The following is a 27,496-nucleotide window of genomic DNA, read 5'->3' on the forward strand; positions in this document are numbered from 1 at the left end:
ACATATTTGCTCGGACCAATTTTTTTTTATTAAAATGAGATTAATCAGTATTTGAAATAAATTAACACTCTAGCTTTCCGTCGCAATTATATATATATATATATATATATATATATATATATAGGGTTAGGTTTTATTGAGAAGCTTAAATGTGTTGAGAAGTTGAGAAGCAATCCAATAGATGAACATGTCAATTAGTTTTTATGAACGCGGGTTTGATCTGGGGTTCGATCATTGGCGGTGGCATATTTTTTAACAAATTAAATATATTCATACGTTCGTCAGTTATATTTGGTATGTTCAAAGAATTTATTGATCTGGGTCTAATTGTCATGTTCATCAAAATGTACTGACATGTTCATTTATTAGATTGCTTCTCAACTTCTCAACACATTTGAGCTTCTCAATTGAACCACTCCCTATATATATATATATATATATATATATATATATATATATAGGAGCGCGCTCCAGTGAGACCCCCTATTTTTCGTGAGACACTGAGTACAATGAATAAGACATATATACTGATGAATAACGAAATTTAAAAAATTGGTAATGAATAAAACATATAAACTGATGAACAAGACAGTATATACCGATGAACAATGCAGATATACTGATGAATACCGAAATTTAAAAAATTTCGCTCCCTCTTCAGGATTCGAAACCTAAGAAGAAAAAAAATCTCTCTCTAGATGCAATATCAGCCATAGGATTGATGAAAAAAACGCACGAGATCGTGTCTCAGGTCTCACTAAAAATCTCATTGGAGTGCTCCCATATATATATATATATATATATATATATATATATTAATATATATATATGGAGAAGATCAAATGAGAATGGACAAATGTGGTGAGAATGGAGAATGATTGCATAAGCCAGTATATATGTTGCATAAGCTGCTTGTAATGACTGCATAACGAAATTTAATTAATTAGATAAAATTTTTGCTCCCTCCAGAATTCGATCCCAAGTAAAAATTTTGTACAGTATTACATTGCAGCTTATGCAATGCAACATATATACTGACTTATGCAATCATTCTCCATTCTCACCACATTTGTCCATTCTCATTTGATGTCTTTGTTCTTTGACAATTAGAGTTAATTTAAAAATTAAATAGAATTTATATTTGTATATGAGCTAAAAATAAGTAATTTTTATAAACAAGCCTAGATATTTGGGATATCTGAAAAAGAAAATAAATCTACATAATTGACGCACGGAGCATGGGTAATTTGCATGCAAGAGTTCAATTTTTGGAAAGATAGTTGACCTTCTAGACTGTAAGTTTGTAACATAATAATAACCCCTCGAGAAAAATAACGTAGGCTTTTACACCAATCTCGATCTACTAGTATATGTAGAAAATAATTGCATTTTAAATTTTTCTTCCAAAAAATTATAAGAGAAAAAAAGCCCATGGAATTTATCCATGTGCCATACTTGGCATAAAAAAACAGATTTGAGATTTGGATTTAGAGCCACCGCTCCCTATAAGATATATTCTAATTATATTGACATTGATTTGATTAAGACCAGAAAAAATCATACTAAGCCGAGTTAATTTGTTTCGTGTAACCTTTGGATTTGTATTGTCATGGACCAAGATTGTGTAAACTGTATATTTTTTAATAGTTTTAATATAGTTATTTACCCAAAAAAAAAAACTAAAAAAAAAACTACAGTAACAAGACCGGAGTTCTATATTTGAATAGAGCTCGATATTGACTTCAACTTCTATAAATAAACTACTTAATTATTTCAACAATACGAAGAAAAAAAATAACAATACGTAATTCAATTAGTTTTTGGCCTATACGAGATACAATATGGAGTATATATTTAGTGGTCATTTGGTTCGAGCAGAGGAAAGGAAATGGAATGGAATCAAATAAAGATGTAGAACGGTAATAATAAACATTATTTTTATTGAGTGTTTGGTTTATTAATGGAAAACAATCATTAATAATGGATTCCCTTTCTTTAATTTCCCCGATCTATTTTGAGGGGTAACAAATTGAGTGATTGGATTATCCCGAAGTAAGGGTAATGATTACCTTATTATCCAAACCAAATAACAAGAAATGGATTCAATTAATTGATTCTCTTTCCAAACTCCAAAAAGACCCAACCAAACATGGGCTTAAGAGGCAACACTCTATATTAGCTCAAATCATATAGTAAAAGAAAATTATATTCATATGGTGGCAATAATAACATTTTTGATCAAAATAGCACTCCTTCTGTCCGCGATATCGTTTTCACATTGTGGGCGGCGCGAGTTTTAAGAAAAGTGATGGATAGTAGTAGATAGTAGTGGATATTGTAGTGAGTGGAGTTTGGGTTCCACTATTGTTGTGGGTGGAAGTTTGTGGACCCTACTTCTATAAATGGAAGTGGAAACGATATTGCGGACGGAGGAAGTATATTGTTGCACACGTTTTGCAAAATCGTGTGGATTTATAATGTTACACACTATTCGCAATTACACACCTTTTACACTATTACACTCGTTCAAAGACGGAAACGACGAGGAGGTCGAGAGGTCGAGGTGGCAATGGCATTGGAGAATCAAAGCAGTGTGGGAGAGAGGAAGAGTACCATAAGGGAGGGAGAGAAGGGTGAGAGAGGCGATGTTGTCTCGACGATGGTGAAGATGCAACGGCAACATCGATCCTCGCCGAAATGCCAAGAATTGATAGAGATAATAAACCCTATAGATTGAGGATTTTAGAGCTATGCAGAAGTTGGGAGGGATAGAGAAATTGGGCGAGGAGATAGAGAGACCTTGAATCGGCGGCATCGTAGCAGCGACTGTAGTGGCCGCAGTCAACGGCTCACGCAGAAGGGGATGGTGTATTGCCGCAGAAGAGAAAGAGAGAGAATGGTGATGCGGCGGCACAAGTTAGGGGAAGGAGGGCACATGCGTGAAGAAAGATATGAATGATACGATGGAGCATTTAGAAGGTATGGCAGCAGATGGTGCAGGTTGCAGGGATTAGGGTTTGGGAAGAGAGAGCGTAGAATAAGATTTTCTTTTTGAGTTTTGTTTTTATTTTTTAAAAATCTTTAAGAAATATTAAAATATTTATAATAAAAAATATTAGTATTTCTAATTTTTATTTTTATGATAAATTGACCTATTAATTTCATTTTAAAAACCATATAGTATAATATAATTAAGGAGGACTAATGATATCTCAACTTGATTCATAAAAATATGCCAACCTCGTGTAACATGCCACGTGCGTAGTTGCATCAAAGAGCGTTGATTATATCACAATTAAACACACACTTCAAAAATTGGAAAAACAAAAATCCCATTATTTTTCTATCTACCGATTGGCTAATATATATGGATATTTGGAAAAGAAATACATTTGGACTGTTTTGCTATTATTTTATTTTATTTTATTTGGAGTGCGTGGGAGTGTGTGTGAGAGAGAGTGAGGGAGACAGATTTAATTAATTTGTAGAAAAAGGTAAAATAAAGCATATAATGAGAGTTAGTGTACATCGGATCCTTCGCCAAGCTACTGTTTGAACGCCTCCACCTTCTGTAACAGTACCACATCTTCTCTCTCTCTCTCTCTCATCTTAATTTCTTCCAAGCTGAGGAGAAAATCAGCAACGAGAGAAGAAGACTGCGATAAATCCTTCAACAAACTGCCAAATAATATGGTTAGTTGATGATTTTACACTCATGTAGAATCACCCTCTCTATTTAACACCCTTTCCTCTTTATCTTCTTCAATTTCCCTCTCTCCTCTCTCTCTCTCTCTCTCTCTCTCTCTCTCTCCATGTGCTCAGAAATCGACCAGTTTTCGTCATTTCTGAGGAGGATGTCTGGCAAGCCGCATATATTCCAGGTCGACAGAAACGATGATGAAGAAAAAATCAGCATCTCAGAAACTGCTGCTGAAGAGAGAGAGAGAGAAAATTTCGAAGACGAAACCGATCATCGGCAGCACCCAAAAGATGTCGCCAAGAAAGAAGACTGCGAAAGCGATAAAGCCACAGTTTCTGAGAGAGGATCAGACGCAGTCGACGACGGCTTCAAAACTCCCACCTCCTCCGATCACAGAATTCCGGCGATCACGCAGTGCCCGCCGGCGCCCATGAAGCCCCGCCCGCCGCCGCCCAGGCTGAAGCGAAAAGCATCATCGCCGCCGCCGGCCGAGATCGAATCCATCTTCCGCTCCATCGCTAACGATCAAGACGACGCGCACCACCACAAATTCAAGAAAGCTCGAACCGATGATCAAGACCGATCATCGTAAATTTGTTGGTACGAAACTTAACGTAAAGAAGAAAATTGATTGAACTTACATTCTTTTTTCCTTCTTCCGATGTTGTAATGTGCTCTCGATCGAAACTCACGATCGGTATATTTACAGTGGGGAGAAAATCGTACCGTTGTAAAATTTTAGTGATAATGTTCATTGAATATAATTTGGCTTAACTAATTTAGGCTTGGAAATTAAAAGAGGTTACACGGACTTGAAAATTAACCTTTTTCTTAGCTTCTAACTTGTTTTTCAATCAAGGTGTTATGTTGTGAAAAGTAGACTACACATCAATATCCTATTCGATCTTGATTTAATTATTTCTGGTATATTGATTTGGAAAGTTAAAATATTTAGCCCAACATAAAGCTTGACGTTTGTGTGTTAGTATATAATGCTCATGCATGTGCTTCAACTCGTAGGTTTCCTTGACAAGATATTATCTATATACTTGTAGCAAACTCTTTTTCGGTAAAAAAGGTAGGAAGATAATAAGTGTAAATTGTATTTTAGTGTTGTAATTGTGGGCCGAGTTTTTTCAGTTCCGTAAATAGCTTGGATGAAAGATTTTGGTGATCATATGTATTTCAGTATTTTTTTTACCATTTTCTGCTACAAAAAGGAACTAAAATTATGATGAAATCTTATAAAAGCGAGAAAAAAAACGACAAACTCTAGTTATACTTCATTGGTCCCTCAAAAACTACCCATTTTACCAGTTTGGTTCGTTCTCAAAAAATTCGATTTTAGTTCACTCACAATAAATTTAATTATTTTATTAAAAAAATTGTGCTATTCTCAAATGAATAAGTTTTGAGGGATGGAGGATGTGGGAGTATTATTTAATTTCAGTTTTGGTGTAAAGATATTTCACGAAATGTTGCTGGAATCAATTGCGTTATATTTTCGGAAATAAAAGCACCAATTATTTTTTCTTTGGTCGAAAATAATGGCATAAGGTCTTCGCTCAAAAAAAAAAAAAAAATGGCATAAAGGTCAATAGGACTATAATTGCATGCGCACATTTAAGATAATTAGAAGGATTAATTACATTAAAATTTATAAACACCAATTTCAATTTTTTTTTCATGAACTTTTAATTTTATTCGAAATTTCATAAATTTAATAGGTGGTTCAATTTTACCACAACTTTTATCTTCAACAAATCCCGAGCTGACATACCTACATGACATTTAATTAAACGATGTCGTTTTATTTATCTAATTAAAACTACGTCATTTTATTCCCAAATTAAAGAAAACGACATTGTTTCCATCCAATTAAGATTAAAACCGATTACCCTAACCCTAATTGAGCAATTATGTTCGGTTGAAAATGAGAAGTGGTTGGCAACGACTTCAAGGGCAATGAAGACGGCAACAACATTCGGACGACAGAGGAAACTAGAAGGCGGCGTCGGGACAACGACAACCTTGCTGTTGGATGTCTGGCCGGGTGCGAGAGAAGTGAGGTATGGGGAGAGTTGTTGGTGTCAACAGCGGCAACCGAGGCAATTGTTGCTGCTACAATGGTAGATTCGAAACCGGGGAGGGGGAAGGGGGGGTTAGGGCTCGATTGGTGGTGTTTGGAGACTATGCGGCGACAACGGCTGAGGCAATTATTGCAGCTACTGAGGACATAGACGACGATAGATTCGAAAGGGGAAAAGCTAGGGCTCGATTGGTGTGGGTTCTAAGTTGTTGGTGTCGATGGTGGTGTTTGGAGATGGTGTCAATTACTGCAATGTTTGAAGAGTTGTTGGTGTCAATGGTGGTGTGGGTTTATGAAAGTTATTTTATTAATCGTCCGACAATTCCATGTCATAAAAGGCCATATCATCTTTTTATTTGGGGATTTATGAAAGTTATGACAAAATTGAACGACATATTAAATTCATGGAAATTCAAATAAAATTTAAGATAAAATTTATAAAAAAAATTGAAAATTGATGCAAAGTTTATGAATTTTAATGTAATATAATTAAGGGTAAATATCATGAAAACCCCTGAACTATACCCACTTTATCAAAAATACACTGAAACTTTTGAAATGTTCTCTAAACCCTCAAACTATCAGGTTTTTATCAAATATATCCCACATCTATTTTTCAGTTACTAGGAACGTGATGTGGCTCGCCGGATGCCACAATGTAATTTATATTCTATTATTTTAAAATGACAAGGAAAAATCGACTTCGTTTCGTACCATATTCTATCGTGTTTATCCCTAATTCTAGGTTATAATTAGCGTGAATTTCAAACACGATAGGAGTGAATTTTAAATTTCAGAGTGAATTTTTTTAAATGATATGGTACGAAACGACGTCGTTTTTGTCATTGCATTTTAAAAAAATAGAATATAAATTACATTGTGGCATTCGGAGAGTCACATCACGTTTTTGGTGATCGAAAAATAGATGCGAGATATATTTGATAAAAACCTGATAGTTTGAGAGTTTAGAGAATATTTTGAAAGTTTCAGGGTATTTTTGATAAAGCGGGTATGCTTCAGGGGTTTTATACTATATTTACCCTATAATTGATGCTATTTAAAACCAACTACTCTTACCTCCAAAACTTTACTTATATTATTCATCTCACATTTTTTATTGAAAATATATAAAATTATGTTAAGCATTGAATTTTGGGTTTAAGGTAGGAGGGATGGATGTCTGCGCTGATGCTAGTTCTGAATGCCAAGATTGTTTATATATACTTTTAAATGTAGGCTTTCTTGAAGACCGAATTTAGTTGTTAAATTTTCTTTGTTCCATAACAATAAAAACAATTCATTGCTCTTACATAGCTCGATCTAGGATGATGAGATCATTAATTTTGGAATATTTTAATTTATAATGGCGAAGCAGAATCAATTTATTCATAATCTTCGCGTGATATGTGGATTGCTGTCCGTGAATAATTATAAACGTCATGGTTTATCGTGTGTTGTTTGTGTCGATTTATGTATTTATTTTGGAATGCAAAATAAATAAATAATGATAATGATTTGATCATGAGTGAGCTAATTAATGTATTATATAGTATATATTTATTGTGATATGAGAATAAGAAATAAATTAATATAACTCCGAATAGTTGTATCCAGTTAATACGGTAAAAATCTCGTTCCCTTTAGGATGAACTCAGATAAAAATTCCTAATTTTATATTATATTAATAATTTATTCATAAAAATTATTGACTTATTCGTGCGAAGGTATTTTACAAACAATACTTAATTTTCAATACATTTAGCATTATCAAAGTAACCCTTCTCTATATATATATAGCTAGGTTAAATGGAATATTATGCATTCTGGTAGCTGCTTCCTATTGATATATATACAATCATTTCTCTTATTTAAGTTGGGCCAAGTATATGTATTGAGATAAGGTTATACCTTATGCAGCACAAAATGTGTTTTGGAACGTTATTTACTAGGATTCTACCGTCAGGAAAGTACGTTGCCAACAAGATACTTTATTTTGTAATAAATTAAAAATTTTAATAAAAAAAAAATAGTTTGTCGGTCAAAAAAATAGGTTGTCGTTCGGGCGGTAATCTCACTAAGTAGGTTGCCGCCCGATAACTTACTTTTCTGACAGCAGACTATTTCTCTTACGTTTTTCTTACACATTTGTATTTGTATCAAAAAAATGTAAGACTACTTTACACACAAATTGATGCAAAGCCATCAATATTCAATGGTAATTTCGACCCCCTCACTTTAATTTGGGCACATAATCAATTTATATATATATATATATATATATATATATATATATATAAAATTGGCATTTCTAATTATGAGTTATAAATATGGACATTTTTATCCATTAACACATACTCATTCGTCCCTAGATGTTCTAATTTGTTATTTTGATTCGTCCACAAGAAGATGTCCTAATCTATTTTTAGTAATAATTTGTGGGTCAATTTCTTCACTTACTAACTTGTGAATCTCTTTCTCCACTCAGTAACTCAATTAATTTTTTCTACTTTTCTTAATTTATGGATCCTTTTTTCCATTTACTAAATAAAAAAAATATAAAATTTTCTTAAAATTTATATCATCCTTCTTTAGTACATCTTTTCGTGGATAAAGGAAGTAAAATATTATAGATAATCACATGCTTTGTAAAATACTCCGTGGTAAGTGAATAACCTCCGACCGCTAAGCCACAATATCATATTTATACTATAGTAGGTTGGACCTATAGGCAATTAAATTTATAGCTTATTAAATCATGCCATGTGGAAATTATAAATTAAATATGAAATTATATATTTTATTTTATATTTTTGAAATTAAATTAAATATAATTTCAAATTAAATAAATATATAATTAATATTTGATTATGTGGATTTATTAACCAATCAGAAATCGACATGTGTCAAATCTACATAAAATATCCACATAAATATTTTATGTTGATAAATACAAATCTTGAGGAGTTAATCAAATCTTGACACCTTACCGGACACCGACGGAACAACGGCGGAATTCCGACGAAGATATTTTTAAAAGTTTACTGACAGAATTATTAGCTACGGAAATAATCTATCGGTATTTCGTCATTAAATATTATTTTTTAATTATTTTTTTAATTTTACTGACGGAAAATAATCCATCGTTAAATATTATTTTTTTTATTTTTTATTATTATTATTTTTAAATTATTTTTTTAATTAATCCGTCGGTAAATATTATTATTTTTTTCTTGTTATTTTTATTTTATTTTTTAATTTTTTTTATTTTTTAATTAATATTCTATTTTATTCTTATTTTTAAATTATTGAGAATATTTTAAAATTTATTGTTATTTTCAACAAAAATATTTTCTTTTTTTAATTAACGATAATATTATGTTTTTATTATTATTTTAAATTCGATCGTATATTTACCGTTATTCTTTCGTCGGCACCACAAGTCTTAGATATCATCTCGACATATTCTAAGGTTATGAATAAATGATATTGTATATTGAAATAGAGTTTAAATGAATTAATAGGTGCTAGTTATATCAGTAATACGCGTGTTCTGTATTGGTGACCACTCGAAAGGAATTTCAAGGTTAAGCGTGCTTGATTTAAAGCACAACTAAGATGGATGACCTACTGGGAAGTTCGTCTTAACGTATGCAATTAAGTTCAAAATACATTATAAATACCAAAATACTTGTGGGGTAAATTTTTTACCGACCACTTTTAGCGACGAAAGCAAAATTCGATCGGTAATCTGTCGGTATATGGAATTACCGACGAAATTTATGGCTTTACCGACGAAAAATTCTTTCGGTAATCGGCTAGATTCTTGTAGATATCGCTGCGTTCTTTGTCAAAATCATCCAAGTCAACGTTTGATTTAAAAATAAGGTGGAAATCCTCTGGATTGACGTCATCAAATCAAATTCAAATTCAAATTCAAGTTCAAGTTCAAGTTCAAGGAGATCAAGAAATTATATTTTCCTCCAATGATTTAAAGAAATTCTATGAGAAAAATAAGAGGATTAAAGTAGAGAATCGTAACCCACAACAAATTCATTTCAATTCATATATTTTAGATTTGTACACATTTTTATATTTCATTTATTGAATACAATAAAATTTGTGTTTATAGGACCCCTAAGCAAATTTTTGGATCTGTAAAAATTGATGAGTGATGGATTAACACAAAAATATTTTGACTATAAAAAACATTTATCAATACGATTATGTTCCATTAAGAATATTTGAGTTTTTGTGAGAAATAAGAATAATGAATAAATCAATATAATTAATGAACGGATGTATCTATTTAATATGTTGAAAATCTCGTTACCTTGAGGATTTAAACCCCAAACAAAAATAATTATTCATAAATATTATTGATTTGTTCATCAAAATAAAAAAACTTATTCGCAACTATTATACATTACATGTGAATTCTCAATGAATTCCTTTTTCTATATCATTAAACGTTAGTACGAGCCTCTAGGTGTCTATATACAATATGAGAAAGAGTGAAAATATGATTAGGATTATTTAATTAAGGAAAAATTACAAAAACAAATATTATTAGGATTAATTAAGGTCTATGATGTGTATACAACATAAGTTTAATACATTCGTGAATCCCATAGTTGAGGAAAAAGCTACATACGAGGATTCCATTGTTTTGGACCGGAGGTGTAAACATGAGTTATTCCTCTATTAAATCAACCAAATAAATCAATTTTAACATGAGATAGATAATTAAATGAACAAAGTGGTAATTTACTCGAAATTGAAAAATACGTATGCGCCATGGTTAGTTTAGAGCCGACCGAATAGACCGACAAAATTTAAATTAAGAATTACGGCTAAAAAAGTTTAACCGAAAAAGTCAAATCGAATAGCATAGCCCCAACTCAATAGAATTGGCCCGATTAATCGAAAATGTTATTATTATTTGATTTTCAAATTTTATTGCTTTATTTTTTAATTTAATAATAAAATTTTGATACTTATGAAATATATTTGATTTTCTCCAATAGTTAATAAAAAAATTATGACAGAAATAAAATAAAATAGTCATTTATGTAAAATATGTATCTAATTTTTATTGGTAACAAAGTTACTCAGTAGTTATTATGTAAACTTACATTGGTATTTGTATCTAAAATGAGATGAAGTATCTTGATTAAAAAAGAATGACCTATTTTCTCTTATAAAAACAAGATTAATTCGAATAATAAAAAAAAACTGATTAATTCAAATTGAAAATAATCCGAAATCGAATGAACTAAACAGAATGGGTCAACCGGATCCTAGTATTTTCAACACAAATATTAAGCAGGCCCAGTAAAGTTGTGGGCTTTTGTAGGAGTATAAGTCTATATAATGGTGTAAGATACAGAATATGCAAATATAATCCTTGAAAAATGATTGAAATCGCAGCCGAAAAGGTGTAAAGACTTATGAAATCTATCCACCATTTCTTTCTCCCCCAAATTTCGGACACAATATAACCGGCTTATAGTTATGTCCCTAGTTTCCCTCTCTTCCACCACTCACTCTCCCAGCTCGCAAAACATTCTCGCCAAACACCACGATTCTTGAAAATATCATTTCCCAAAACTAGAAACTCGATTCATTATGTGATTTTTTTCTTTTCTCTTAGTTCTCATAGGCACATTCACAACAATGAATCGGACGGTGAGCATAAGCTTGGACGACGATGACTTCTTCGACTCGTGCGACAGGCTATCGTCCGTGGTGGCCGTGGACCTCGCCTCCCTCTCCGACGACGACGACGACGAGTTCTACGAGGCGAGCCGCATGTCCTTCGCGAGAGGCGGCGCCTCCATCAAGCGCATCTACTCCATCGCGCCGGTGCGACCCGACCCCTCCGCCGCCATCCCACCCGCCTACGACATGTGGATCGCGGAGCCCGGCGACGTGAAGGAGCGGCGCAAGCGGCTCCTCCAGGGCATGGGCCTCGTCAGCAACAAGGACCTCCTCCGCATCGCCTCCTCCAAGGTCGTCCGCACCGTCTCCATCAAGGCCAACGCCCCCGCCGCCGAACCGGCCAACGAGCAGCAAGAGAAAGACGCGGACGATAAACCCAAGGCCCAGGCGGTGGCGGTGCCCGTGAGGGCGATCGTGCTGGTGCGGTCGCGATCAGACGGCGACATAGACGTGTTCTCGACGAAGACGAAGCAGCGGAAGCTGGAGTTGATCGGCCCCGTGTCGAAGAACAAGCTGATCCGGACCATGTCCGGGCAGCTGGTGCCGAGCACGTCCAGCGCCATTAAAGTGGTCCGAGAGAAGACAGAGCACAGGAGGGCCCCCTCGGAGCACAGCGTGGGCGTGGTGCAGGATGCCAGCATTGGGTCCTTCTTCCTCATCAAGAATCTCGACACCGGCACGGATTTCATTGTCAAGGAGTTCAACGAGGAGGGGATGTGGAACAAGCTGAATGACCTTCAGACGGGGAAGCAGCTCACCATGGACGAGTTCGAGAAGTCCGTCGGCTACTCCCCCGTCGTCAAGGAGCTCATGCGCCGCGCCTCCAAGAAGCACAAGAAGAATTCGCACTTCACCAAGAGCTTCCGGAGCAGCACCAAGAAGGGCTCAGCCATTTTGAAGAATCTCAAGGGCGCCGCCAGCGGATTCCTCGTCGTTGAGAAGATGGAGAAGGCCGTCGCCGAGAAAGAGGACAAGGACAAGGAGGAGAAGGAGAAGGAGAAGGAGAATAATACGGCCGCGGTGCCCACCGAGCAGAAGGTTGAGAAGCAATCGCCTCAATGGGTGGACGCCCATCAGCACGGAAAATCATTGAAAGAATTTACGGCGCTGCATTTCTCTCAGGAGATTCAAGCTCACGAGGGCTCCATTTGGACAATGCAGTTCAGCTCCGACGCCCGCTTCCTCGCGAGTGCCGGTGAAGATACCCACGTTCATGTCTGGGAAGTCCGTGAATGTGAGGTGGCGCAACCGAAGCCGCAGGCTGAAGATTCAAGTTCCCACGGTGCTCCTGCTGAGCCTAGCACTGATGGTGATGATGCTTCCAATCGCCTTGTGCTTGCAGAGATAACCACTCTGAAAAAGGGCAAGAAAACTGGAAAGGGAGGAGCAGCCGCCGCCGCAATCCCTGACCACGTGAAGTTGCCGGAGATGGTGGTCGGACTTTCGGAAAAGCCCAAGTACACTCTCAAAGGTCACAAGGATGAAGTATTAGATTTGGCATGGTCGCAATCTCAGGTCAGCTATATGCCAAACAATTGAGATCAATTTTCTCTGCTCTTGCAGTATATAACACAATCATAATTTTGTGCGTGAGTAGCGACTGATTTCGTCTTCGATGGACAAGACGGTGAGGATGTGGGACTTGGAAACAGAGAGCTGTGTGAAGATCTTCGCCCACAGCGACTACGGTGAGACAGTAGAAGAGTTAGTTATGTGCAGTAAATGGGATTGGATCATATTTTTCTGATAGAGTGTATGATATGACAGTGACTTGCATACAGTTCAATCCAGTAGCTGATAATCACTTCATCAGCGGCTCACTCGACGGGAAGCTTCGCATCTGGAGCGTACCTGATCGCCAAGTTGTCGACTGGACCGATGTTCATGAGATGGTTACCGCGGCTTCCTACACCCCTGATGGCCAGGTTACATATGCTATCTCTATAAATTACCAATCACATCCATATCTTGTTACTGATTTTGTGGCGATGTTGAAGGGAGCTATAGTCGGATCACAACAGGGGAACTGTAAAATGTACAGTGTTCAAGGTTTGAGAAGCTGCACCTTTATTTCTTCTACTATTAGATATGGCGTCATCATCTCTGCTTCGTCTTGCAATCTAGATTCGACGTTGGAACATCGCATGGATATCCAGAAGAAGAAGAAGTCACAAGCCAAGAAATTCCCGGCGTTTCAGTCCCCATCCAAGAAACTCCCCGGTTTTCAGACTCCAGCTCCAGCTGGAAAAATCACTGGTTTTCAGGTATCATATGTTTCAAACACAATCACAATTGAATTGTATGCATCCAACACAAATAAGGCTTTTCCTCTTCCACAGTTCACTCCTTGGAGTCCATCTGAAGTGCTCATCACTTCAGCCGACTCTCGCATCGGAATCTATAACGGTCCAGACCTCATCCAAAAAATCCGAGGTATATATATATAATGACGTGTGTCCACAAATAAGGCAGGTGTTGACTCACACTGGAACTGACAGGATTCCGGAATACGAGTAGCCAGATGGCGGCGTCCTTCTGCCCCGACGGAAAACACATCATCAGTGCCAGCGAAGATTCTCAAGTGTATATCTGGAAAGTGGAAGAATCCAAGAGCCAAGGAGCCGCCAAAAAGAAGATCGTAGTTGAGGTGAATGCTCATGAGAACTTCGCCTGCAAAGACGTATCGGTGGCGATTACATGGCCGGGGAGTACAAAATACGAGGCGCCCGCCGTAGACCTACACCCCAAAAAGACAGCCACCATAAAACGGCCCGCAAATACTCCTTCAACGCAAGAAGAAGATGGCGGTGCAGCACCAGCAGCTTTACCTCCTCTTCCCAAGAAAAAGAAGGAGGGCTCCGCGTCGGAGGAGAAGAAGGCCTCTGCGGAAGATCAGGCCCCGGAGGAAACAAGTGAGGCGGCCGCGGCTGAGGCATCATCTTCTGCCGCGGAGGGTGAAACGCAGGCTCAGCCTGCGGAGAGCAGCAGCAGCACCGTGCAAGCGACGACGTGGGGGCTGGTGATCGTTACAGCGACCTTAGAAGGCGAGATCAAAGTGTATCAGAATTTTGGGCTGCCCGTCAAGGCCACTCGTCAGATGCTCTTCTGAGAATAACAATTAGATATGTTTATTCGACTAAGTTTTTTTAGACACCAGAGATAAATTGGAAGGCCTTTTTGGTATATCACATGTAACTGTTTACAATATTTTCTTCTTGTGTTGTGGTTCATCAATACACGAGGCCAAATGCTACATCCACGTATTGTCAAAAAAATATTAAGAAAAGAAAATAGAGAATGCGGTTAATTTGGAACAGAGCATCGAATATAAAAACGACGTCGTCAGCTATTTGAAATTCAAACCCTCTCATCGCGCGAGTCTGAGCTCAGATCCAAGCAGAAACTGAGAAAAGCATGAACGCCTACACCTTCGATGATAAGGACCTAGACGACGCCGATTTATGGGCAGTCATAGACTCCGCTGCCGCCGCCGCGCTTTCCGCCTCCGCAATCTCCCCGGGAGCTCGCGCCAAACCTCTCACCCCCATTCCCTTCCCCCTCAACAACTCTCCGCAACCGCAATCCGACAGCCGCAGTCGAAATCCCCGCCATTGTTACAACCACAATCTCGACGGCGAGGTGGTGCAGAATCACCGCCCGCACAAAATTCCGAGAACAACTAGCACGCCGCGGTCCAGTACTCAGCAGCTGATGGTGGTGCAGCACGTGCAACGCACGCCGATCACTTCTCCGTCGTACAATGCTGACTCAACGGAGATGAGAAACCTAGCGGTGACGGATTTTAGTAGTCCGAATGCTTCGTCTCTGAGCTTTGACAAGGGGGAGCCGAGGCATAGTTTGGCCGGTCAGTTTCCGACTGTTTCGCTGTTCAAGGAGTATCAAAATGCAGCCATGGCAGTGAGTTATTAACTGATTTTATGTTAGATCTTTGGTATCAAACATGGTTCAAATTTCATGCATTCTGATTTTAAGTATATGTGATTAATTGATCTGTTCCAAGTCCTGGTGATTGATTTATGATTGCAAAATGGGGAAAATAGATACAGGAACATCTGATGTTAAGTTTGGTTCATGAACCCTAGTATAAGGAAGTGAGAGAAAGGTAGAGTAAAGGAAATGACTGCTATAACTTGTACCTTAGGATTTTATGTCACAATGCATCTCGCTAGGACCCCTCAGCACTTTCTTCGCTTAAATTATCAATATGTTGTGAATGAGTTTTAGTAGGTACATTGTTAGTTGGTAATATGGTGCTAAGCAACTTCTTCATTCTAAAACATGTTACATGGAGCTGAGTGTCGCCTGGCGAAGAAGCGACAATCTATTCAGAATTTTTAGAAACATTGAAAAATGGGGAGATAGTTAATTGCACAATGACATGCTGAACCTTAAAAATGAAGATTTTTGGTTTCTCTATTATATGGTCTGATGGGGGCGTGTGGGCTTAGGTCTTGATTTGATCCTCACTTTGGGCCATTGAGTTGATTTGATTCCCAAGTGAGTTATTCTCTTGACAATTTCTTTACTTTTTCCAAAAATTGTTGCCTCCTAAGTTGTAATTATGTAGATGGTAAAATTGATGTAGACATAAATCTTCTTGATTGATTCAGGATCAACAACATTAACAAAAAAAAATAGAAGTTGTGTCATTGAAACTTCAAAATTTAGCTACATTGTTTAAGATACTTATCTGAATCTCTTGTCAGACTATTATTAGTCAAAGATAGGTTTTGCTGATTTCTTTGAGGGGAACGTGGAGATACAAAACCTTCTCCTCATCTCTTTAACTGAGAGAAATTTATAAGTTCTTCTTTTAGTTTCTTGATCTCCATAATCCTGGAACTCGGAATCAATTGCTCCAACAGTTTACTTTCTCCAGAGTAGAATTATCTGTTACGTGGATAAACTTGTTGTTAGTGTCACACCTCGGTCACATTTACGGAAGCATAAACGAAATTAACGACCTCAGTTCCTTCACATGCTATTGAAGAGATTTGACTCTGGTATGGAAACAACTCTCTTGGTTTTTCCTGGACAGATATTGGAGAAAAGTGACTATACCATGATATCTGGAAATACTTATATTAAGAAGTCAGGTATAAATACTGCAAACCTTCTCTACTTGATAAATAGTCAGCACATTAGGATGTAATATTAATGCACATTTCAACTACAGGCTGGAGGAAGATATCTTTCTACTTCAATCTCTCTTATGAAATTAAAGACAAGACCATTGAGTTTGATGACAACCGCAATGTTCAGCGTGCTGAGTTTATTGTTCGTGCTTACATGCAGTATGTTCTTTTGACTGTTGGATATTACATTTTTTTACTCGAGAGATTCCTATCCTATTCATAAGCCTTACTAATTTTCTTGTTTTTGTTGCTAGAGGTGGCAGATTTTCAGACGGATGGGGTTCCTGTGAACGACGGGAGAAGAAGTTCTCGAAACCAAATCATGATATTCCTAGCACAGCAGAAACAAGAGCCAAAAATAGGGCATGCCAGGTTTGTAATTTTACAGAAAGCTACAATATAAGGTCCATCCGCTCTTCATATTCCTCTGTGAACTGCTCAGTTATTAAACTCTGCAAGTGCGCTCTACTTAATTATGTAAAACATAAAATAAATTCGTTCCTGCTTTTGGATACAATTGTTGTCATTGATTATGTACTTCACTCAAAAACTACTCTAGGACTTCTATGAAATAGTTGATATTGAGAACACTTAATGACTCGCTGTGAATAAGTTAGAGACTAAACAATGCTTTTAGTGCCGAATGGTCTGCCCACGTCACATCAAAACGTAGTCCTACATAAGCTTCTCAAAACTCAACTTACATCAATTTTCTTCTAGCTTTTCCAGACTTCAAAGAAGGATTAACTAATGTCGAGTGTACTGGGTTGCATAAGCAGTGCCAGTTGAGTATGTTTGAACATAAACACACTTTCCTCTGAATGATAGAATTTAGTAGGTATTTCTACAATGCAAGGGTCTTTGTGAAAGTTTTTGCTTGGGGACCTTGTACAGTTGGAAAATTAGCTGTTATGTTAAAACAATAGCATCATGCAGGACTTGCTCGGAATTGGTGAGTACCGGCCGGGTGCCAGGCATGGTCAGGGTTGAAATATGCTTCAGAACCTCAGAATGCATACAATTGAACTTACAAAAGGTAAAGACGAAACATACTTTCCCTTTTATATGCAACTACATATCGTTGTCTCTACTGAAGATCAAGAGCTAAATCATATATGTAGGATTACTTTGTCTAGCTTCAGCAACTTAACCAACGAAATTAATACCTATATGTTATAATTCATAATCTGAAAGTGATTATGTAACTGTAGTTAATGTATCAGAGCATTTTAGCATACAATAACATGAAAACGGCCATCGAGTTTTCATCTGCTACATATTTTTGGGTGGTGGCAAAATACAAAATCTTAGCGTGTTGATACTGTCTGCCAGAGAAATTCCTGTCTGAATGCTAGACAAGTTTTAGCTTACTTATTTCTGGAATAGATGCATAATTTGATTTTGTGAGTGAAGCGCATATAAATTCAGATAAGATAACTGGACCCTTGTAACAAATGGAATCTTTGAATTAGTTATTCTTCACCAGAGCTTAGGTATGGTCTCTGTGAGTGTATGTGTGTGTGTGAATTAAGAAAGCAGCATCTTTGTGTGATTTCATGGCTATAAAGAGGTTTTGTGGTTTGTGAGTGGTGATTAGGGATGTCAATGCAGCCCGAAACCTGTGGGCCGACCCGAATAACCCGACAAAATTAGATGGTTAGGGTTGAAAAATCACAACCCGAAAAAACCTCCAGCCCGATTAGCCCGCACCCGACTAACCCGGAACCCGATAGGGCTAGCCCGAAAACCCGATGGGTTGGCCCGGTGGGCTGACGAAATTGTGACTGATGCATCCAGTTACAACTTCTGCTATGTTTAGATCTATGGTATTTGCTTAAATATATATATGTAGCCTCATTAAAAAAAATGAAATTAATTAGTTAGAATATATATGTGTGTGTGTGTGTGCAATCTCATTAAAAAAAGTGAAATTAATTACGAATTTTTTTTTTTAGAAATTGATTATTAGTACTCATTAGTTAGAAATTAATTATTAGTATCTCATTTTAAAGTGATACCATTTTTTTTTTTTCTGTCAATGAGACGTGCATGACAAATCCACTAATTATTCAGTAATAATCCAGATTGATTCTAGTGCATTGATACATGTTAAATTTTACTATCTCATTTTAATATAATTTTGTTTATGTAATCTTGAATATCTTATATTTTGCATTTCATGCTTTGCTATATAATTTATATCTTTAATATCTATGTATATTTTATACATTATATATTACTCCCTCCGTCCACGAATTAAAGCCCCGTTTGAGGGTGGACACAGAGACTAAGAAAGCTAAAAAAGGTGTTGTAGATGAAATATAAGGGTAGTTGACTAAAGTGATAAAGTAGTTGACTAAAGTGTTAAAGGTGTTGTGTGGTGGGTCCACTAGTGATAAAGTGTAATAAATATAGAATATAAAAATGATAAAGTTGTTGTAAGGTGGGTCCATTAGTGGCAAAGGGTAGTAAATATAGGAAAAGAAGAAGAGTAAAAAGGTACATAAAGCACAATAGGGCTTTAATTGGTGGACAAAAATTTAAATGCAAGTAGGGCTTTAATTCGTGGACGGAGGGAGTAGATCATTAGGAATAATAAAATACAAATGATAATTTTATTTTTATGCATTTAACCTGATTAGCCCGATGGGCTAGCCCGAAACCCGAAAGTTTAGGGTTAGGGTTGAAGATTTACAACCCGAAAAAATCTCCAACCCGATTAGCTCGCACCCGACTAACTCGGAACCCGATAGGGCTAGCCCGATTGACATCCCTAGTGGTGATGATGGACATCCCAGCCCCACCCCGTATATGTATATATGCTTTTTTGAAGTTAAGTTAATCTTAATTATAGCTGACTCTTTTCTTTTTCTAAAAACTACTTACTCCTATCAATCACACCGACACTACAGACTACAGCTACGTTAAACTTCGATCTTTGTGCATTGGAGTTATGATGCATGTCTCTTTCAAATTCATTTTTGTGTGTCGTTTCGACTTAATTCTGTTTCTTGCTATTCCCATGTAATGCACATGTGGATGCTCTGCTCAAATAAATCTCACACATGCAATTGTTTAAGCATATAGAGGGTTTCAATAAGACGGTTCGCTAAAACCAGGCATTTTCCACCATTATATATGTAAACACAAAACATTGTTTAAAAGTAAATTAGATAAGTTGGTAGTATTTCTTTTAACCAATATCGACGCATGTGAGTGCGAGTATGTTTCTACAATTAGCAGAATAGCACAGTTTGTCAATTAAATTTAAGTTCAAATTTGTCCATATACTGATATCAGATCTTAGACCTAGATTAATACTATCTTATCCACTCCATAAAATATTCGTGCTTTGTATTTTTGTTTATACATTGAGAAAATAGGTGTTTAGTTTGTTTGGTTTTGGCGAAGGGAATCTTTTACCCTAAAGTCTTGAGACAGACCAAAGCATGGCAATGAGGATTGCTTATCTGCCACATCCTTCTCGGATGGCATTTTTGTCATTTACCCATTGACATTTTCTTTGTTTTTGGTCTTTGCCTTCATTTAAGTTTTGGAAATAATTAGGTATCAGTGAAAGCAAGAAAAACCCATTTCGAGAAGTGTAGAGATTCTGTACCTTGTGAAACTTACTAATTGCTACCTAGTGTCTAGCATCTCCAATTATTAGTCTTTTTAGATATTTTCTCCAAAATGGAGAAATATTAGCCATCCAAGGCTCTCCATTTGCACTCTCGAAATGGGGTGGATGTTAAAAAGACCATACTCACAAACATGTCATTCTAAATTTTAAATTGACCATTTATTTGTACTCCATTTTTTATGATAAGGTATACCATGTACTTATGTAACTTTTATTTACGTTAATCGGAAACAAAAAGTAAAAGAAGTTAAAAAATAATGAATCTGGTAACATTTAAATAGAGGGCGTATATATTCATTTTGGGTTAGGGCTTATTTCTGATTTAGACCGTTTTCACATTAAAAATCTGATGACTCGTTATCAGAGAATTATTATTATGTTTTCGGTTCTTAGCTGGCTTTCTTCACACGAAGGGAATGATGATCGTAAGGCCATATATCATTGCTATTTTCTTAAGCAAATCACTGTTATTCTTTAATTTGCTTTAAGATATATAGTCAAAACGACAACAACTACTACTACTAATCAAGAGCACACCCTCTCAAAAAAAAAATATCGAAAAAGAAATATCATTAGAACACGTTAAAATATTGACCGCTTAACTTACAGAGATTTCCGATAGCTTGTCTACTCACTTAGTGGAACTATGATATATACAAATTACTTTTATTTTCTTTTAATTCCTTGAACAATTAAAATTAAAGACCATGTGACAGCGAATTTGAATCCTAGACATTTAGCCTCAGATATGAATTACTCTACCACTAAAGTAACACATATACACGTACAAATTACGTTATGTGCAAGAATGTTATTTAAGATAAAATTTTATCTATATGGCATCCCTATCTGAAAATTTTATTTATATGGGATTCCAGTAAATCCACAACCTTCAAGTTAATATAATGGTACTCCATAAACTAAACCATTATTAAAACTACTTCTTTCGTACTATGAAAATAGTCTGCTTCCAATTTTCACACATTAAGAAAATTTATTTAATGTTCTTTAGAAATACAATTTATATGCAATTATTTTACTTTGTCCATATTTATTGCTCCACATATTATTTTCACAAACATTAAAAAATAGACTATATACTTTGAAAATTTCTGAAAAAGAAATGAAGGACTAATTTCGTATAATAGAGTAAGTATTTAGGTGAAGTAATACATATTAGGTGCCGCACGCTTATCTTTTTACTAGTCCTAGTATAAACAAGTCTCTCAAAAACAAAACTAAGTAATGGTGGAGAATCTTTGTCACTCAACTGAATTTCCTTAAAATAAATTTGCGAAAGTGATTGCATTCTATCATGTGAAAAATGTTATTCAAAATTGAAAATTGAAAATCGAAATTGAAGAAGTGGTAATGAATGTGGACCCTAAAACGAAGTTAATCTGAATGCGTGTTGACCTTTATTTGGAATTAAAGTGGAAAATAAAGCCTTCGATTTCATATAGTGAAACTTGAGTAATGATAACACTCCAACCCAAATTCGGTATTCCACATCCGACATCTTGCCTAATCTTTAGGAAATTACTAAGTACAATCATTTGAAAAATTAGGTGGCACTTTAATTGAGATAATTGACAAGGCTAATTACGTCCTTTTTGTTTACTTTTTTTTTTCCTTTCCATTATAATCTAAGCGATTGTTGGGGGAAATGAAATAGCTATTCACTTTCTATGGTTTATGTTATATAAAATTGTCAAGTAATCTATGCTTGATATCTAATTTTATAATCAATTTTATAATATAAGAGCTTATATGTAACATATACATTTATTATGGATCTCACTTGTATTTTATATTTTTAATTTAGTTTAATTAACTTATGCATATGTGTTTATCCGTTTTGTATTACTCCTATTTATAAATTTGGAAAAGTGTAGATATTTTATTACGAGTATATGTTGGGTCTGATTTATAAATAAAGGCTCATGGATCCACTAATTATTGTATTCTTTAAACTTGTTCAATCATGTTAATATAGGTTCATGGATATTATTCCATCTTACAACCACGTGATCAGAAGCTAGACCCTGTGGCAACTATCTTACAACCCTTGTAATTTTCAATTTTTTTGTTGTTCATTCTATCATTGGTTTAATTTTATGGCAACTAGCGTTTCTTTTTTGTAGAAATATAACAATTATCATTTAAATAATATATACAAGGGGTACTATATTAATTAGTATATACAAGTTACAAAAAAAATCAGTTGACATAGGAATCCATCCCTTTATTTACGAACCTAAGCTGAACGCTTCGCTCTATATTATTCAAAATTATTTATTTTTGTGTTATATTTTAGCTGCAGATATAAATTATTTAAACAATCTGTATTAGCAAAATATATACTTCATACGTGATAAGTTTAAGGAATCGTACATACCGAGAAAATAATAGTAATATAGTATTATTATAAAGACAATAAGATAGCATTAGTTTAGTACTTGGAGGAAAGAGCTGCGGATGCGGTGCCGTTAAGCTTATGCGGAGCGAAAAAGAAAAAAAAAATTGATTTAATTCATAATACAATACCCTCAAATAAAATCAAATGCGTTGTGTCTGAAATGAATTCCCACTTCCTTCTTCTTAAAACCTTCACTCACTACTTCTCCCCTCTTCTAATCAACTTCAATCCACCATTATAATGGCTCAACAACAGGTATATACTCATTCACATTCACATTCACATTCTCATTCTCATTCTCATTCTCATTGTGTGTGTGTGTGTGTGTGTGTTTGCGGAGGAACAGGAAGAAGGGTGGCCGCTGGGGCTGCAGCCGGTGAATGTAAGAGTTGGTGGGCTGGATAGGAACCGTGATCTCAATGCCTCTCTCTCCTTCAACACTTTGCTCACCGCTTCCCCAATCTCCTCCGACGATTTCTCTTCTGATCTTGATACTCAGGTAAGCTTCTCTTCTCACTTTTGTATTCTTCGAAATGATAGTAAATTAAATTCAATGATAACTGAGATTGAGGGAGCGTCTACAAATCTTAATTGCTCAAGAATGTGATAATTAACAAGCTTTATTGATTTATTGAGAGTTATTACAATAGGAGGTAGGAACATTTTTCTGAAAAGTAGCATCTATTTTATAATTTGTCAGAGTGAGTGAGGCAGTGTGCAACTACTTTCTCTTTTCCACATGCCCCTTCATCATCTTCTTCTTTTCTGTCTATCTTTGACTACTCTATGCTTCCCCAATCTAAAAAGCCAAAGATGCCTACATTGTTTATGAAAGAAATTTGAGCAGATTCTTGTGAAGAATATTGATCTTATTTCGGTAGATTTTTGTTACAATGTGTGTGGTTTGGGAGAATGAAAAACAAGAATAAATAAAAGTATGACGATTGTTTGTGGTGTGTGATAAATTGAAGATGAAATGTAGCTAAAATGGAAAGAATATTGATACAGTCGACAGGTTCGTTCTTTCACGACAAGAGCATCACTCTGGGGAGCCTGATTGGCATCTCGAGCATCCTAGAGCTGTCGCGGAGATCAAGGCGGGCACGAGCTCCCGATGAGGCCGCCCGGAGCAAGAAGACGAGGACGTGGTTCCTCTCACTCTGCTCCAGGCTCAGCACCGATGCAGTCAGCATCAGCAACGCCCCCTCCCTCGCCCACCTGCTCGAAGCAGAGAGGAGAGGAGCTGCTGCTGCTGCTGCTGCTGTCGATGATTTCTCGCACGTCTCCAACCACAACTCGTTGTTCGTGGGCGGACATGTGGCGCCGCCTCCTCGGCCCTCATCGCCCTTCGCGAGGGACTTGCTCTCGCATCATAATGCTCACGGCCCTCCATTACTTCTCTCATGTTTGTGCGCTCATTCATCATCAAATTAACTAGATATTCTTTTCTTGGATAGTCGGAGTTAGTTTATATTGATTGGCACACGGTGTTTGGATCTATCTGACTGATTAATAACAGCAGTTTCTTCATTAAACTACGGTTTTTAAGGTTAAATTGTGAATGCGTGCCACCCTCCCTTATTTATGGCCATCTCTTCTTTAAGATTCTTCTTGTACCTTCACGTGCTCTCCTTTTTTCTCTCATAAATACAAGCCTGTATTTATTGTGTTTTATAGTTCACCTTATATTTAGAGCATCCGTGGTAGAAAGTCAAGGTGGACTCTTAAAAGTGGTCCTCACCGTTTAAAAGCTCACTCTCTCCATAGTGGAAGAGCCTTCTTTTTGACTCTCTAATTTTGTTTTTTATTTTAGATTTATTTTTAATGTTGTTTTTCATTAAAATTGAAAATTAATCCTACATTCATTGAAATTTCAAATTGCATTATAATAAAGGGGAAATCTTAGCTTAATTCAAACTAAAACTTAATCCTACATTGATTGAAATTTAAAATTGCATTACAATAAAACGGAAATCCTAACTTAATTCAAATGAAAAAAACGTAAACTATCTTAATTCAAATTTAAAAATCATTGCGGCGTTCGATTTCATCCATCTTCTTCAAGTGAAACGCCAATTCGTCCGGATTCATAGTAGAGGTGTCCTTGACCATGATGATGTCGTCTGCGAGGTCGCGTTGGGTTTGGGAGAAAACTCCCATGACCTTGACCATAATTTCTATGGCCTCCACTGCGCGTTTTTGATCCGACAACGACTCCACCTTCTTGGCTTTTTCCTTGTCCCTTTTTGCCACCTTTTGGCCTTGGGGCCGTGGAGAGATGCTTGGCTCGCTCTTGGTGGTTGTGTAGCCTCCGCATGAGCCCTTTTAACTCTTTGAGGAGTGGACATCCTTGCCAATGGACGCGAACTTTTGAGTTTCGCGTAGCACCCTTCAAGCATGTGGATATTTGAACACACTACCATGCTCGACAGCATACATCTTTTCAGCTTGAGCGAAGATTTGGTCATCGCTCATGCTGGAGCCCCAATTCTTGCGGCACTTGTCGAATGTTGACTCCCACTACTTTACGTTCCTTTGAACTCATTGGAAATGCGACTTTATTTGCTTGACGTCGCGTGGAATGGTATTGGACGGTCGTTGCATGTTGTACTTTTTGACGATGGCGCCCTAATACGTAGCTCCCTTTTGGTCGGCACCTTTCACGGAGTCGCATGTTGCCTCCGCGTATAGAGGACAAACGAGTGTGGTCTCGGCCGGGGTGTATCCACCTCGTTGTTTGATAGACACCGACGCCGATATGTCCTCCACTTCGGGGTCCGCCGCCGCTGCCTCCTCATCGAAATTTGGCATTCAAGTTGATGCCTTTAAGACCGTGCAAAGCACGCGCTCAACCATTTCCTGTTGCGCAGCGGGTGCAGGGGAGGAATTCGAGGCGTGGGGGGAGAGGGTGCAGTATTGGGGTGGGGGAAGGGCGCCCAACCATTTTCGGCTGCGCACCAACCTGCGCACCCCCCCTACAGATGCTCTTATATCACCACTTAAAGAAATAAAATACGAGATGTGATATTTAGAGGGTGTTTCACTAAGCTTATTTTAAAAAGTTTATAAGATATTTCAAAAGCTTATAAGATGTAATTTCTTAAAATTTTATAAGTTATCGAAGTATTTGAATAATTGAGATTATAATTTAGAGAGAAAAAATTTAACTAAAGAGAAAAAAAAATTAATACAAGAAACTCGATACAGAAGATTCTTGAAGCAACCAACACTCTTGATAAATAACCATAGGCAACGTCTAATATATATATATATATATATATATATATATATATATAGGGAAGGGCTAAAATAAGAGCATTTCTTAAGATATAAAATAAGAATCATTTTCAGCCCTTAGATCATCAAGATCTACGGTTGATTCGTAATCATGTTGGATGGATTTATGGTCCTGAGTTTGAATCCCAAAGGTAGCAAAAATTTATTTTTCACAATTCAGACCTTTATACAGCGAATTCATACGTGTTCTACATAAAATTCATACATTAAATTGCTCTTATTTCTTATTTTAAGATGTGCTCTCATGGTAGCCCACCCCTATATATATATATATAAAATAGTAAAATAAACTCTATCCTACGTGGCGCCGTAAAATCACTCTATTTCAATTTTCCTCAATTCTCATTCATTCTTAAATTTTTCAATATCTCTAATCAATCTCCATCTCTAATCAAACTCCATCCATTAAAAAATCTATAAAAATCAATAATATATAAATCTATAAAAATTAATCAATAATATAACTTATACTCCCTCCGTCCACGAAAGAACTTCCTATCTTTCCTTTTTGGGACGTCCACAAAAGAACTTCCTACCTATTTTTGGATTATACCCCACCACTTATAATCCTCTTACTTTTCACTTTTCACAACTCCCAATATTAATTATAATACATTTTAACCACTTCCAATACACTCAACTACCTTTTATCCACTCTCAATACATTCAACAATATTTTTTCTTAAAACTCGCGTCACTCCCTCTTAGGAAGTTCTTTCATGGACGGAGGGAGTATAATATATTTTTTTTTTATCAGAAAAAGTAAGATATCATTAAGGGAGGTACCAGCAGTACCACGAAGGACTTACAACAGTTTACAAATCAAATCGTTGGAACACCATGAGTCCAACTCGATCTCTTTGTCAACGATCCTCCAAATCCTATTCCAACACCACACTCTAGTCTTAATCTCCCAAACAAAAGTTTTTGTCACCCAATTCTGACTATGAAAACGTCTCTCATTTCTATTTTTCCACAAAATCCAAATGCATCCCACCCAAATAGCCAAGAGCAAGTTTTGAATCTTCTTATCATTTCTGAAACTCGAAAACATACCAAGGTGCTTGTCGATGGAAAATGGCCTAACTGTTGTGATGCCAAGCCATTTTTGGATTTCGTTCCACACCTCCTCCGTCTTAGGGCAAAGAAGAAAGACGTGGTTGATCGATTCATCCACCCCACCGCACTCTCCACACTTCGAGTCTTCCTCGCTCACCGGAATCTTCCTTTTCCTCAAGTTATCGCATGTCGGGAGACGATTTTTCAGCATTCTCCATGCTGTCATCGAGGCTTTATGTGGAGTTTTAGCCTTCCAAACAACATTGAGGGTCTTTGCGTCAATGGCCTGCCTAATTGGTTCGCTCCTTCTGGTTTTGATCGTTGTGTATGCCGACTTGGTACTGAAAATCCCGTCCGGTGCAGCCAGCCAAATCCAAGTGTCGTTAGTACCTGCACAAGGGGAACAATGACCAAT

General features: G+C 36.6%; 4 protein-coding genes across 4 annotated transcripts; all 4 read left to right on the forward strand.

The window, feature by feature from the left end:
- Positions 1–3,426: 3,426 nt before the first annotated feature.
- LOC130997568 (cyclin-dependent protein kinase inhibitor SMR10) lies at positions 3,427–4,478 on the forward strand. Its single transcript, XM_057922932.1, has 2 exons — positions 3,427–3,693; positions 3,823–4,478. The coding sequence occupies exon 2, from the start codon at positions 3,855–3,857 to the stop codon at positions 4,290–4,292; it is 438 nt and encodes a 145-aa protein (XP_057778915.1). The 5' UTR covers positions 3,427–3,693; positions 3,823–3,854; the 3' UTR covers positions 4,293–4,478.
- A 6,705-nt stretch (positions 4,479–11,183) lies between these two features.
- On the forward strand, positions 11,184–14,810 carry LOC130997569 (uncharacterized). Its single transcript, XM_057922933.1, has 7 exons — positions 11,184–13,022; positions 13,105–13,195; positions 13,275–13,432; positions 13,505–13,556; positions 13,632–13,771; positions 13,847–13,940; positions 14,006–14,810. Exons 1-7 carry the CDS (start codon positions 11,463–11,465, stop codon positions 14,614–14,616), a joined length of 2,706 nt encoding a protein of 901 aa, XP_057778916.1. The 5' UTR covers positions 11,184–11,462; the 3' UTR covers positions 14,617–14,810.
- Positions 14,785–17,931, forward strand: LOC130997570 (uncharacterized). Its single transcript, XM_057922934.1, has 5 exons — positions 14,785–15,425; positions 16,567–16,624; positions 16,705–16,822; positions 16,918–17,035; positions 17,600–17,931. The coding sequence occupies exons 1-5, from the start codon at positions 14,922–14,924 to the stop codon at positions 17,651–17,653; spliced, it is 852 nt and encodes a 283-aa protein (XP_057778917.1). The 5' UTR covers positions 14,785–14,921; the 3' UTR covers positions 17,654–17,931.
- A 4,824-nt stretch (positions 17,932–22,755) lies between these two features.
- LOC130997571 (uncharacterized protein At3g17950) lies at positions 22,756–24,260 on the forward strand. Its single transcript, XM_057922936.1, has 3 exons — positions 22,756–22,980; positions 23,072–23,224; positions 23,734–24,260. The coding sequence occupies exons 1-3, from the start codon at positions 22,966–22,968 to the stop codon at positions 24,157–24,159; spliced, it is 594 nt and encodes a 197-aa protein (XP_057778919.1). The 5' UTR covers positions 22,756–22,965; the 3' UTR covers positions 24,160–24,260.
- The last annotated feature ends 3,236 nt before the right edge of the window (positions 24,261–27,496 follow it).

This window comes from Salvia miltiorrhiza, chromosome 8, assembly GCF_028751815.1.
Source record: "Salvia miltiorrhiza cultivar Shanhuang (shh) chromosome 8, IMPLAD_Smil_shh, whole genome shotgun sequence".
Lineage (NCBI taxonomy): Eukaryota > Viridiplantae > Streptophyta > Magnoliopsida > Lamiales > Lamiaceae > Salvia > Salvia miltiorrhiza.